This window comes from Ahaetulla prasina, chromosome 3 (assembly GCF_028640845.1).
Source record: "Ahaetulla prasina isolate Xishuangbanna chromosome 3, ASM2864084v1, whole genome shotgun sequence".
NCBI classification, from domain to species: Eukaryota; Metazoa; Chordata; class Lepidosauria; order Squamata; family Colubridae; genus Ahaetulla; species Ahaetulla prasina.
In genome coordinates this window covers 85,912,488-85,928,144 of record NC_080541.1, presented here as the reverse complement: position 1 = coordinate 85,928,144, position 15,657 = coordinate 85,912,488, and the positions used below count along the sequence as shown (strand labels likewise).

The 15,657-nt window shown below is 40.2% G+C and overlaps 1 protein-coding gene across 2 annotated transcripts in view; it reads right to left on the bottom strand.

The window, feature by feature from the left end:
• Positions 1 to 256: 256 nt before the first annotated feature.
• BCL2 (BCL2 apoptosis regulator) overlaps positions 257 to 15,657 on the bottom strand; it is a 176,800-nt gene continuing 161,399 nt past the window's right edge. The window contains exons 3-4 of one of the 2 annotated variants that reach the window (XR_009154279.1): positions 5,091 to 5,313; positions 257 to 3,892 (exon numbers count right to left, since the gene is read on the bottom strand). Coding sequence is in view for 1 of the 2 variants with exons in the window: in XM_058176015.1 (XP_058031998.1) it covers positions 5,179 to 5,313 (135 nt within the window). In the remaining variant the exon portion in view is untranslated. Of the gene's footprint in view, positions 5,314 to 15,657 lie in introns of both variants that reach the window. The other variant, XM_058176015.1, reaches the window with a different exon arrangement.

The following is a 15,657-nucleotide window of genomic DNA, read 5'->3' as shown; positions in this document are numbered from 1 at the left end:
ACAAATCTTTTATATCAGTAAGTGGACATAAGGGTTGAATTTCTGTTTTCCAGACACAATGTGAAATACTCCACAAGGTGAGATGAGAGGGAAATGGCATGAGCATTGCAAAGCATAAGCAGGTGAAAATATCTGTATAAAGTTACATCATTTTCAGCTCTCAAAGCTGTGTTTTGCAGGATTTTCCCCTTAAATCAAAACAAAGTACCCAAGAAAAACAGGAAGCTTATGAATCAGGGTGAAACAACTGAGAAGATAGGCAAAATCAAGCTTTTATGTACATTTAACATCTCTAAAATACGTTCAACTTGAATAGTACAGTATTAATATTAACAATCCTTATAGCTAGTGCAGCCACAGTATTATACAGTTTGCAGCAATCAAGGGGTGGGAAGTGGGGTACACACTACTGGCCATCTATTAAAGACAATTGACAGACATTTGGACTTCTCTGGTATGTAGACACGTACAATACCAAGAAGCCCAAGGGGAGAAAAACAACAGGAAAACACCCAGCAGTAGCATCTATTTACATGCCTGCAATGTGAAGCAGCTCTGAAAAACAATCGCAGCATTGGGCAATACAAGAAAATGAACTCTGTTCCAATAATTACTATTTTCTAGCAGCATAGCCATTCCTAGCTCCGATAGCGTTCTATTTTGACAATGTAAACGTTTCATTCAAAAACACTCTGTTCTTACTGGATGGTGCTTGAGACCTGTAGTACGATTTTTTTTTTAAGAAGAGGAATCTGGAAATTAAGAAGAGAAAGTGCTGAGAATGTTCCATGCTCTCTTGTCCCATCAGCCATTATGCTGAGATGCTCGCACTGCGTCTTTTGAAGGAACATCTTTATTCTGCCCTAGTCAACAGAACAGGGGTCCTCCAAACTTGGCAACTGTAAGACTTGTGGACTTCCTCTCAGAATTCCTCAGCCATCCCATGCTGGCTGAGGAATTCTAAGAGTTGAAGTCCACAAGTCTTAAAGTTGCCATATTTTGGAGAGACCCCTGCTATAGATGATGGATATTCCCATATTTCTATTCTAGCCGCACCAATTAAGCAGTTTCTTGAAAGGGTGGACACATCAAAGTGTTTCATTTGCCTCATTTATAATGACTTTCTTGCATATGGGGTGAGGCACTACACCCAATTTCTTACTACCATTCAATGGTGAGAATGGTAGGGCAGTTACTTGTTACTATAGCTTAGATCCATCTCATTCCTTGCCCCATGTTCTTCCATGACATATTTGAAAGTATGTAGCCTCTGACGCAGTACTGACCACACATTGTTTTTTGTCATTCTCAAGCTTCTGGACAGCATTCTAAGACTTGCCCAAGGGGTTCTATTAAGGAACTTAGTTCAAACATACACGTTTATTTCTATTTTGACTATGACGTGTATCACAACTTAATCCAATTTGTATTTTCCGGTATCAGGAGAGCTCTTACACTGAAGGGACAGTCTGATCCTATGCACAGTTTTCCGTAAGTCAGTTGGATGAGCTAGTCTCAGCTTAGGATGTGTGAACCAGTTCTTTGGTAAACTTTAAGCCTGGTGAATCACTGCACCTTGGAGTTTCAAGGACCTGAAGCTTGTTTGTGGAATGCAAAGGCACAGCTTTTATGGCATTCCTTCTCTACACCAAATATTTTAACTGAAGGCTAGTTGGAAAAACATTGTGTGGTTTTCTTATATGTTTGGACTCTTTGGACATTCCAGTTGTTTTTAGGCACAGTTCAAATGCCTGAAATGCTACAGAATCTAAATGCACCTGACTTACACAGAATTGCTGTTTATAAATCTACAATTTTAATATATGTTAATAAACATTTTTAGGCTTAGCAAAGCTAAATAAAGTGAAGCCGTAACACACATTGCCCAGTATCTAGAAATTAGAATTCAATCACATATCTCTATAGGTTTCTTTCTGCAATGAAATGAAAGCGCTCATTTCACGGATGCTCTTGAAATGCTGGATGCAAAGGCCATAATTGTATATAGTAGCTACAGCCACGTTAACATGCATAAAAACTCTGGGCTCAGCCTACCAGAAAGTTCTCATGTGCATGCTCCATTGGCAGGAGAAGAAGCTGAGAACAGGTGGCTTTCTGGTGGACTTGGCCCATTTACTTTTTTAAAGCAGCTTTGAAAACATGGTATGAATCACAGCAGCCTTCCCCAACCATGGTGATCTGCAGATGTGATGGGGTTTCAACTCCCAGAATATCCTTTCATTATGGGGGAATCCAATACATTTGGAATACAACAGGTTGGGGAAGACTGAACTACATTTTAAGTTTAAAAGTACTACATTTTTGAGACCAGCTTTTCCAGCTTGGTGCCCAACTATTGTTTTGGGACTACAACTACAATCACTAAGCAGCACATCAATGGCAGCTGGTTATTATTTCTTTATTAAACTTACATGCCGGCTTGCCAGTCAGTAAGAACTCTGAAGGTGATTACGTTATCTAATCCATGTTAGCAAGTACCAGGTTAGAGAAGGCTGGTCTTATTAGTTTTTGTTTTGTTGGGTTTTTTTTGCATATAATGCCACAAAATCAAGTTATTTCACTTCTTACATATGTTGTATCTGTTAATTATTTTGCTACATTCTTTTGAATACAAAGCTTTTGATGACTGTACTTCAGTCCTGACATTTTATCACTGAATTAATATTATTTCATAACTTCTACTACTTTACAGTTTTACAGACATTTTTTAAAAAATGGAAAGGAAAGCTTTAAAAAAATAAACAAGATAAAAATTCATTCACTTCAAATATGTCCATCTCATTTAATTTAACTTTTGATCCTTTCAGTTTTTGATTTTCATCCCAGAATCTATGATGCCCCTCATGTAAATAGCTCACTCACAAATCTGAAATACGTTGCCTAGGATCCAAGGAACAAATTATAAGTTGGTGTCTTTGAACTTGATGAGTCCTTCTTCTGCAACATCCCAAACACCTTTGCAAGATAATCGAAGCATTGCAGAGAATCTCCAGTGCTGAACCCAACCACAAAGTCTGGAACAACTACAGAAGTCCAAGCTGTGGAGACACGCTGCTTTTCACTATGGCCACTTACTTAATCTGGTGATATAAATGGACTGTTAAGATGGAACAATGGACTCCTGGAATGGATACCACAGCTGCTTTTGTCCAAGTGACAATAATCCTGACAATTTGCCTTCATCAGGGACTAAGTCCAGCTTAGGCAGTCCAACAAATTGATATCTATGCTGCTGTTAAACAACTTCATGAACGGAGTCCACTGCATTCTTGGTTACATTCTTCGATATTGCCAGTTTTTTTATTTTGAGGGTTTTAGGGTATAATGCCCAGTAAGCCCACACACATACACACATACACATACACATACACTCCGGAAGGCTCAGGATCTTTGTCGTCACCACTGCCTCTTTTATTTGCCTTCTCCATCTGAGCCTAATTTGAACCAAGGGCCAGAAGGAGAAGTCAAGATAAGGGAAGGAGGCAGCTACAACTTCTCTTTGCTTCATTGGTACTTGGTATTCTTTGGATAATAGAGGAATTCACAGGAACAGTAATCGAGCGACAGGTGCTCAGACAGTTGGGTGGGGCACCTTCAACGTAAACCTGGGCTGATGTCTGATGATGTTGAGTTAAAGTGCCAGCAGCTCGACCTATAAGCCACCTAGATATTTATAATCAAAGAACCCAAGTGTAGGTGTGGAGAGTTTCATATCCATTTGCTGAAAGTTATTGTAACAAATTTTCCATTCTCTTTCCTTTCCAGATTTCCATGCAAAAACACTTGGCATCTCAAATGGTTGAATGCCTATGAGTCATACCAGATGGAGGCGTTGGACCATTTCCTTATCTTCTTTTCTTTTCGAAGACATCTGAAGGAATAAATAGTGTGCATCACTTCTGAGGCAAATACACTTCCAATCTGGGACTGGCCCAGGCAATTTGGGTGTTAATTTTGCAATTTGGGTGTTAATTTTGATACAAAGAGGAAGTTATACCTAATCTCCGCCAGTTGATCGCTTCTTCTGGCCAAATGAACCTTGAGCCTGTTTTTGACTTTGAGATGTTACTAATTAACAAAGAAAATTGCATTTAAGACCCTAAGAAAAATTAACCAAGGAAGGCAGGCTCTATTGCGAGCAGACCCTCACTCCACTGGGAATGTGAGCCACGGCTGACTTTGAGGCTTCAGTTTTGCAAGCCAGGCACAGGCACTTTTGGTTTTCCTGATAATTGCACGAAAAACGGCAATTTTACAGATGAAATATTTAATGAAACTGTTTCTGCCCATTCCAACGTATTTCATTTCAGCCTTTTAAATCACAGTTTGAGGACCCACAAATAGCTTCCTTATAACGATGGCCAATTGTGGTATGTAATGGCACAGCACTCATGTAACAAAATACTGCATGAATCACTATTTCCAGCTGTTGCTCTGCTGGGCATTTTTCCAAAAACAGCTGTTGGCTGCAGGGACAGAGGGTTGAACCATATGGTCTTATTACTGGCCTGAATCTGGCATTGTTTCTCATTCTGAATAGGTACCATGCCGAACCACCAAATCATTGTCTTCTCATCCTGTTGCCTTTTTAAGTCACCTTATTCATAGGCAGCTCTGAAATCTTACCTACAAAATTATGCCACTATTATCACTCTTCCTAAGGGTTAGGGTATGTCTCTATGCCTACAGCTCTTCAGCCTATCGTGATAAAAATAGTCTGTGGAATGATGCTTTACAAGGAAGCCGAAGATCTTTGGAATCTTCATTAAAAAATATACAATGCTTGTGTTCCAGAATTTTAGGAAAATAGTGGGTTAAATGTAAAATACTTTTAATAAATAACTCCTCTGCAATGTAAAAAATAAATGAATATTCCCTTTGGCAGTAATAGCAGATATATATATTATGTGTGTGTGTGTGTGTGCATTTATGTATACACACAAATATGTGTGTGTGCTTGCATGCGCATGTGTGTCTATGTATACCCAAACACACCCAAACACATATATAGAAAGATACTTGGCTCATAAAATAATAGCATTATTTGACCAGGGGGGGGAGAAAAACACCTCATATTATTTTCTTCTTTCAACATTCCTCTTTTTTCAGTTTCTGAAATCAAGATTTCCCATCAGTCCATCACCAGTTGGATGAAAGTCACTTGTGTCCCAGGTAAGCGCCCAGGGTGATGCAGGCGCCCACCACTGCCAGACTAAGGATGGTCTTCAGAGGCAGCCATGACAAATCAAACAAAGGCCGGATGTTGTTGCTGTACAGCTCCACAAAGGCATCCTGTGTAAAAGAAAAGGATAGGGGAAAATGATGAGAAACATAGGAGAGTACATGCTATAAAACATGAAGAGGCATAGTTATTATTTGCGACTGTTAAAACCGAACCAGCCTACAAAACAAGTATCAAATATGACCCTTTCATTCTCATTCCTGGAGGAATCGGTTCAGTTGTGGAAGAAACTCCTGCTAGGTACGGCGGAAGAATCACCTTGCAAGATTGAGCCATTGGCATTCGTAACTGTCAAGCAATATAATAAGGGCTGGTTTGGTCTAGTGGCTAAGGCAGGAGCTAGAAACCAGGAGGCCATTGTAGTCTTGACTTCAGTAAGTGCATCTTGGGCCAGCTGGTTGGTGATCTTGGGGCTGTCACACTCTCTCAGCCCTAGGAAAGAGGCAAGGGAAACCACTTCTGAAATCTTATCAAGAAAACTGCAGGGACTTGTCCAGGCAGTTGCTTGGTATCAATACTTGGAATGGGGAAGGGGAAGAGGAGGAGGAGGAGGAGGAGGAGGAGGAGGAGGAGGAGGAGAAGGAATAGGAGAAGGAGGAGGAGGAGGAGGAGGAGGAGGAGGAGGAGGAGGAGGAGAAGAAGAAGAAGAAGAAGAAGAAGAAGAAGAAGAAGAAGAAGAAGAAGAAGAAGAAGAAGAAGAAGAAGAAGAAGAAGAAGAAGAAGAAGAATTGATCTATTAGATTTCGATGCTTCCATTGGACAATGAAGCTGGCATGATAATCTACTTAAATTTTAGTTTCCAATGTTTATTCCACACAAATTTTCTGAACCCAAAAAAATATTTCTATATTGTATAGCTTTTCTAAACCTCTCACCCTCCCAGGTAAGTTCCCTGGAATTGCCTCTTTTTCCAAATTACTCTTGTTATCCAACAGCAATGCTTCCTTGAAACCAGACATTCTTATTTGCTGCTGTTGCCACCAAAATTGTTATCTACCCAAGCTGACACAAAAATGCAAGTTTGCCTTTGGGGATTAAAGCCAGTAAGTATCTCCCACATCTGAGTTTTGGTTTAGCTCTCTGAGCAGCCTTGCTGCTCAGGTAATCCAAGGAGCCTTGAGAATGTGCTTTACTAGCAAGGTAATAAATACAGATGAGAATAAATCTTCTCTCCACTTTAGCTGCACAACTCTTTCTCCTCTGTCCACTCTCCCAATCGAGCGAAGCATCAATAGCTTTTAGAAGTGACAGCTGCTTTAAAGATGAGCATGTTACAAGTTTCCTCAACTCTGCTAAATGCCTAAACAAGCAATTATTCTTGCTGGCACATTTAACAGCGGACACAAGATGGCGCATCATCCTTCTTATGCCATGCAGTTCAAAACTGCATGAATGAATGAAAATCTGAAGGAGAAATGCTTACATGAAGAAACAGTCAATTTTTAAAATTTATCTTCCCAAAATGGGGGGACAAATAACAAGCAGGCTAGCTTGTATTCTGGTTTTTGGGGTGGGCGGGAGAAGAAACCATTATACCTTTCATACCAGGATTAGGAGCCCTTAATACCACTAAAATGGCCTGAAATCAAAACTACCTACATTTCCTCGTTTGTAGCATCTATGTGCAATCTTTCATTAGCATTTTTTAAATAAAAGATTTCTGCCAAGGACAGTACAAAGTTAAACATTTTTCTCTAGGCTTGCTTTTCAAGACATCAAGAAACAGAAAGGGCAAAGCTTTCGTATTCTAAAACAACGCTGCATTTTGTATATTGTCAAGGGCATCCCTGTACCTTTCAAAGCTCGAGGGCTGGTTATAACAGAGATATGCAATCTAAGCTACATGCTTGCTGGCAAATAACAGGGTTCAGGCCACATATATTTATGTGAAGTACCATACTATCCAAACCAAATTCCAGCATCTCCTTAGCCAACCGTCTGCAGGTTTACTGTGCCATTAATTATCCAGAAGATTTACCCTGGTATCTAACTGAATGTAGTTATGGCATGGTATGAAGTGGGAGATTCTTACAGGATTTACTACGTAATTATTTCCATCTACGATGTCTGAATCATGAACAGGCAGCACTGCCTTCTGATACACAGCCTTGTGATAAAGATGTGTATAAATATCATTGTGTACCCTAGAATAGCCTTTTGGGGATTTTGAGTACATTTTTGACTTTTGGGGTTGGTTGTCTGCACTTTTCTTGGCAGGGTTGTTTGGGATTGGTTGCCCTTGCCTTTTTCCTAGGGCCAAGAGAGAGTGACTGGCCCAGGTCACCCAACTCGCTCTGTCCCAGTGATGAAATCCAAATTATTTTACTACCAGTTCTGTGGGCGTGGCTTGGTGGGCATGGTGTGGCTTGGTGGGCGTGGCAGGGGAAGGATACTACAAAATCTCCATTTCCACCCCACTCCAGGGGAAATATACTGCAAAATCCCCATTCCCTCCCCACTCCTGGGGGAAGGATATTGCAAAATCTCCATTCCCATCCCACTCTGAGGCCAGCCAGAGGTGGTATTTGCCGGTTCTCTGAACTACTCAAAATTTCTGCTACTGGTTCTCCAAACTGCTCAAAATTTACGCTACAGGTTTTCCAGAACCTGTCAGAACCTGCTGGATTTCACCCCTGCTCTCTCCTAAGGTGAGCCTAGACTAAATTTCACAGCCTTCTGATTTCTAGCTTTTGCCTTAACCATTATATCAAATTGCCTCTATACAGCTTGTTTACTACTTAAAAAGACTTTGAATTTGATTCTTCCAAGGTGCATCAGCAATGCATGAATGTAGTGTCTATCCTTAACTTTTTAAAGCAGCTGCATCTCTTCCTAGGAAGTACTTAGGAATTTGATCATTATACATATAGGCGAGCTACCACAGACCACAACTTTCATATCAATCAGCAAGATTTTTCATATAGTTGGTTCTAGTCATGAAAACTTCTTTTTATTTTCTTGCTACTGCTGCTTTCCTGAAATCAGTAGAAGCTACTCCATTTCGTGGTTCAAGTTATTACGAAGTCAAATTGGTTCCCACAAATAAAAGGACTTTTAAATGGGCATCCCAGAACTATGTATGTTCTTCTACAGAGTCCTAATTCTTTACACAGAAGTAAGGTACCCCTTTTTCAAGCTGCCTTTGTTTGCTGCTTATAATCTTGGCCTGCTGTTTTGCTATACTTTTTCCAGTTTATTGATTCACATATGCAAGTTATTTGGCGAAAAGCTTTATATAAGTGTAAGACAAGAGTCAAATGATGTCTGGTCAAACCTAGTGATCAAGCGTGGTGATTTGGTCGCCATGATGTAAAAAAGATTTTGAGACTCTAGAAAGAGTGCAGAAAAGAGTAACAAAGATGATTAAGAGACTGGAGGCTAAAACATATGAAGAACGGTTGCAGGAACTCGGTATGTCTAGTTTAATGAAAAGAAGGACTAGGAGAGACATGATAGCAGTGTTCCAATATCTCAGGGGTTGTCACAAAGAAGAGGGAGTCAAACTATTCTCCAAAGCACCTGAGGGTAGAACAAGAAGCAATGGGTGGAAACTAATCAAGGAGAGAAGCAACTTAGAACTAAGGAGAAATTTCCTGACAGTTAGAACAATCAATAAGTGGAACAACTTGCCTGCAGAAGTTGTGAATGCTCCAACACTGGAAATTTTTAAGAAAATGTTGGATAGACATTTGTCTGAAATAGTATAGGGTTTCCTACCTCGGCAGGGGGTTGGACTAGAAGACCTCCAAGGTCCCATCCAACTCTGTTTATATTATATTATATTATATTATATTATATTATATTATATTATATTATATTATATTATATTATATTATATTATATTATATTATATTATTATATTATATTATATTATATTATATTATATTATATTATATTATATTATATTATATTATTATATTATATTATAAAGCAGGAGTTCCTGAATTCAAGTCCCACTTTAGCCATGAAAGCCAAACGGGTGACTTTGGGCCAATCACACTCTCTCAGCCCAACCCACCTCACAGGGTTGTTGTTGTGGGAAACCTAGGAGGAGGAAGGTGTGTTGTATATGTTTGCTGCCTTGAGTTATTTGTAAAATAATAAAAAATATATCCCACTTTTACATTTACATTCAATTACATTTTACATTTATTATTTTATTATTTATGTGTGAGTGGGTGGGTGTACTTGCCCTATTGATGCTAATTTAATTAAAGAAATGCTTAAAAATGTAAAATTATTGCTTTGCTCTTCTGAATTTGTGGAGTTGTGATGCAGCATAAATTGCATTGTTTTATTATGTTGATGCAGGGTCAGTTTGACTGATGGATAATTAGAGGATAGTTAGAACTGCGGAAAAAACAATTGCTACCAACCTGCCTTCTACTGAGGACCTGTATACTACACTAGTCAAAGAGAGGGCTGTGAAAATATTTACAGACCCCTCATATCCTGGACATAAACTGTTTCAATCCTACCCTCAAAACGATGCTACAGAGCACTGCACACCAGAACAACTAGACACAAGAACAGTTTCTTCCCAAACGACATCACTCTGCTAAACAAATAATTCCCTCAACACTGTCAAACCATTCATTAAATCTGCACTACTATTAATCTTCTCGGCGTTCCCATCACCCATCTCCTTCCACTTATGACTGTATGACTGTAACTTTGTTGCTTATATCCTTACGATTTATATTGATATTGATTGTTTCCTGATTGCTTATTTGTAGCCTATGACTATCATTAAGTGTTGTACCTTAGAATTCTTGATGAACGTATCTTTTCTTTCATGTACACTGACAGCATAAGCACCAAGACAAATTCCTTGTGTGTCCAATCACACTTGGCCAATAAAAAATTCTATTCTATTCTATTCTATTCTATTCTGTTCTGTTCTGTTCTGTTCTGTTCTGTTCTTCTCCCTTCTTCATATCCACTTCACATCTACACGATCTGGATTTGAGGAGGAAAAGGCGATTGGGGTGGGTGTGGATTGTATACATAGCACCTGCTAGCTCTTTCTTAAATCAAATTCTTCTGTGTTAGGATTGTGCTGCAGCTGTGTGAACTTTGGAGAAGCCCTGCTTCTTTACCGAACTGATGAGAGGTACTAAGGAAGCACCCCCGAATGTTGCAAGTCACCCTTTTCTTAATTCAGTCAGGATTGCTGCATAGCTCTTAATCATTTGACCAGTCACCCTATCTTCTATCCGGTGGCTCTGTTGCTGGGTTGCAAAACGGATTGAGTTTGCTGCATAATCTGGCTAACAGATGCCTCATATTACATCCCTTTCCTGAATCATTAATATTGATACCCTAATGTACAATATGGAGTACAAGCAAATTGTGCAGAACTTCAATGCCCTTGCTGCAGACTCCCCCCCCACCCTTGATGATTTCATTTAGCACTTTGTTCTGATCAGGAAGTGGAAGAGCCTGATGAAGAAGAAAAGCCAGGCTAATTTTACGTTCAAATGAATTCGCAGCGAGAGGACAAAAGCTTTAACTCCCGGATTCCTACTTCAATGAGAACTCATTACAGCATTAATTTTAATATTTTTGTGATACCTCTGTGCCCCATTAATTGCAATCACAAGCGTGTGGTTTGTGCCTAGTCTGAAGACATGCACACCAAAGATACACTGTATTGACACAAAGAGAGTGCCAAAGCTCAGAATTCCTGGCGATGTATAAGAAAATACACAATAGGAAATAGCAATTCTTACTGACAACAATAACATCAATGTCTATCTTATGGCTGTTGCTGCTCCATATATTTGGAAGTAAATATTTTATGGGTCCTTCCTTTCCTTTTTGGTGCTTTCTCAAACTTCCTGATTAGACTTATTTCCGAAGCTTGTTTGAACAGCCTGTCACTATTTGTTTAAGTCTGAAACCTGATTTAAACAAACATCCCCACTTATAGTATTTTATGCATTACACCAACAGAGTGCCAAAGACAGAAGTCGGAAGCGGGGAAAGGTGATTGAGAAGGGAAGCTGCAAAACCTCCAGCATTTAAAGTCAAGTAAATTCTAATCTGTTATTGTTTCATTATGTTGACTTCTTAGGCTGGTCATAAAAAAACTTCCTATCAAATGACATTACTGGTTCCTTTTTACTTTAAAGTAACTCAGCTACGCCTGGCACTGGCCTTACACTTTCCAATCTCATTTCTTGGAGATCCCAGGGAATCAATCAGATGATCTGTATATCAAGGATATGCTTATACATTAGTAGAATGCAGATCTAGATATTATGTAGATTTTGGATGATTTGCAGTAACTGGGAGAATTTATTATTCATAATTGCATAAGAGTGACAGCAAACCCTTGTCTATGGCTGCCCAAATGTTAAAACTGTTCAATAAAATGTGGAATAAGTAGAAGTAGATTTTTAGGTGGAAGATCCAAACAAATTTATGGGGTAAAATGTTCGTTTATACCAAGAGTAATGGATCTTAGGGTCTTAATAATAATAATAAAAAGAACCAAATAGAATTGACAGTGAAGTGTACCCCTGCCATTCTGCATACAGACTACAATCTTTTCCAACAAGGACTAATGCCCTTACAGAAGCACTACCACAAGGATTAATGCCAACTGTTATAAGGTGAGATACAAACGTGTCAGGCGAAAGCAACATCAGCTTGATTCATAGTATAGATATTCAGCTGAATGCTGCAGAATCGGTAAAGTCTTATTAAATTCAATGCAGCTAATCCCCAAATAAGCCTAGTGTTTTAGATGGCTTTGTTGTGTTCACAGAATACATTTAACTGGTACAGATAAAGACATCTTGCCTAACATAATATACTTGATCAGTATTAACTCTGGTTAATTTTTTTGCGGTTTTACTACATTGTGCAAACCTAGCCATGTTTATGGTTCAATGCATTGTGTGAACTCTCAGAATGGGTTAGTTCAGTAGCCAGATTAAGTGTGTTGGGAGAAGTAGACATTCAGCCTTTTCTTTTATAATAACCAGTCCAATCCAAACCAGTCCAAATATGAAGGAATTCCTAGAAGATTCACATTCAGATAAATCGGTCATCAACTTACACACCAAGATCAAGTACATTTACATACCATTCAAAAGAGACAATAAAAAAGCTAAGAAGGAAACAGAACAGGCCAGAACACATCATTTCCAGTAACCTATCTCCAGATAAGCAAGGATTAACACCAAAGAAACTATCAAGCAGAAAATAGTACACAAATCAACTACCAAAGAGAAAATCACACCCCCACCAACACTGACAGAGGAAACTACTGTATATAAACAGGGAGCCAAGCCACACTTAAAAGTACTGATGATTTTACCTAGTCAGGTAATGAGATGTTTGCAAGCAAACAAACAAGCTCAGAGAACACAATGGGCTCCTTTATAATCAATCCATTCAGTTGCAAGGAAAGTGGAATGGACCTAAAAGTAGCATTGTTGGAAAACCCAACATCCCTTTCTTCATAACATGTTGCAAACTATGTTTATATGCCATTTATTAAAGGCTCTTAAGTTCATTGAAAGGGCTATTGCATTCCTAATTTAAATAACAATAGCAAAAGAATCTCCATTATGTATATGAGCTCTTTCATATACAATCACAAAAGGCCTGTACCAGAATATGTCAAAGACCTTGGTTAAGCGCATGATGGTTTTTACTAAGTGGGTACATAGTTACAATAAACGGCAGTACCTAGCCAAAGTTGTTTAGCTTATAAAAAGTTAGTCTGCCCTGATTTGTACTTGGATGGGAAACCACCAGGAAATCCTAGGACTTTGAAGTGGACTGGAAAGTCAAGAAGCCCCAGAAGGCACATAATGGCAAATGGCTGCTTTGTGTTGCTTAGAAAACAGCACAGACATGCTTCCTTCGGAGTTAAGCTTAAATCAAGTGAGACTGCATTTACTAAATGTCTTTAGGACTGAAGTTCTAAAGTGTTAAAAATGTGGAGCGTATCCTCTATGTATAGTTTAGCCCCTGATATTTCTAGCTGATGCTATCTCAATGGGCCAATCTCAGTTTCATACCTTCTCTTATGACTGGCGCTCAGATTGCTACCACAGGCTAAAATGCAGCTCCCAGTTTGCAAAGCCTCAACCTATTAGCTGCACTTCAGTGCTCTGTTACAGTTCCGCACCAAACATAAAACTGGAGTTAAATAAATGGTTTCCTTGGTGCTGCAGTTTGCATTTATGAGTGGGTGCTGGGCAGAGTTTACACCCAGAGGAAGCTGACTTCCTTTTTTTTTTCCTTTTTTTTTTCTTTTCTACCTGAATCAAACAGATGGTGAGGAAGTGATTTTATTTCCCTCATTATCACTGGTCCAACAGGATATCCTTTTTGACCACACTGTGCTGAATGAAGAGCTGGCAAGCCTTCCAATCGCTCGCTCGCCTTGTAACGCTTTCTTGCTGCCTTCTCTATGATTCACAAGCAAACAGTGCTCATGCCAACTTTTCCGGAAGCTCACATAAGGATCGGGTGATACAACCCTTACATTCACATTCATGAGTCCAAATGGGTGAAATAGGGTGTAATGCAGTGGTGGGTTCCAAAATTTTTAACAACTGGTTCTCTGTCCTAATGACTGGCTGGGTGGGTGGACGTGGTCGGGGGTGTGTGTGTCATGAGTTGGCGTGGCCAACTTTATGTCACTTGTGTGGGTGGTACAGGGGTGAGTTCCACTTACCTTTACAACCGGTTCGCAACGGGAGTGCTTCTGCGCATGCACAGATTGTCAGTGATGACGTCGGGGCGGGTGTGCGGAGACTCCCGCCGCCATTACTATTGGTTCGCAAGAACCGTACCGAACCGGTAGCAACCCACCACTGGGGTGGTACCTGTATGGGACAGGTAGGGTTGGGGAGGGACAGGCAGGGTTGGAGGGTCTCTGTTGGGGGCAGGAGGAGGAAAGAAAGATCCAACCTGTTTCTGTGCGCATCCACGTGCGTGTGTGTGTGTGAGAGAGAGACTGCTAGACTGGGAAAGCTGGCTGTGAGAGGAAGAGAAGCTGGGTAAGCTGGACCCAGACGCTTCCCAGGTCCCCTCATCCCAGGAGCAGCAACCTCACGCTCTCTCCTCTCTGCTAGCCCCTTTCTTTGCACGGGATCGGCCAGCAGTGGAGGCAGAAGGGAGAAGGGGGCAGCGGCAGCCGCTAGCATTGAGGGGAGTGCCACACAGAAACGGGAGCACGTAGAAACACCGCCCCCTTCTCCGTCTCCATTGCTGGGAGATCCAGTGAGAAGAAAGGGGCTAGCAGAGAGGGGAAGAGGGGAAGTTGCTGCTTCTGGGACGAGGGGACCTGGGACACATCTGGGTCCAGCTCACCTGGCTTCTCTTCCTCTCGTAGCGAGCTTTTTTGGGCTGTTTTCAGGCCGTTTTTGGACCATAAAAGGCCCGGAAAAGGGCCAGAAAAGGGCCTGTTTTGAGGTGTTTTTTGGGCTGTTTTCATGCCATTTGGGGGGCCATTTTTCACCTGAATCTTGTGAAAATGTTATATGTACAACTGGTATGGGTTTAATGATGTCATTTCAAAAAATGGCCTATATAAGTTTTCATGGAAATATATGCCACATATGCAAATTAGGGTAGAGCTCTAGAACAGGGGTCTCCAACCTTGGCCAGTTTAAGACTTGTAGACTTCAACTCCCAGAATTCCTCAGCCAGCTTTGCTGGCTGAGATATTCTGGGAGTTGAAGTCCACAAGCCTTAAAGTGGCCAAGGTAGGAGACCCCTACTCTAGAACATCATGGTTTGTTTGAAGTAGTGCCTTGTGCTTCTGTCATTTACAGAAAAATGACTGCATGACATCTTAATTACTAAAATATAGGCAGTTTTGAAATAAACATGTGACATTTATGTTCATACTTCAATATCCAGCTAGTATTACAATAAAAAGTAGAGTGATCTGGAGTGCTATGCTATGCTGTACATATTTTATCTATACAGATTAAAACCGATTTTTAAAATATTTCAGAATGTGGATGTTCCACATAAAATACAGGTAGTCCTCGACTTACAACAGTTCCCCTAGTGACGGTTCAAAGTTACAACGGCACTGAACAAAGTGATTTATAACCATTCTTCAGACTTTTTTTTGTTTTGTTTTGTTTACATTTATACCCCGCCCTTCTCCGAAGACTCAGGGCGGCTTACAGTGTATAAGGCAATAGTCTCATTCTATTTGTATATTTTTACAAAGTCAACTTATTGCCCCCCCAACAATCTGGGTCCTCATTTTACCTACCTTATAAAGGATGGAAGGCTGAGTCAACCTTGGGCCGGGCTCGAACCTGCAGTAATTGCAGGCTACTGTGTTCTTAATAAGCCTTAATAACAGGCTTTACCAGCGTGAGCTAAACCGACTTATGACCAATGCAGCATCC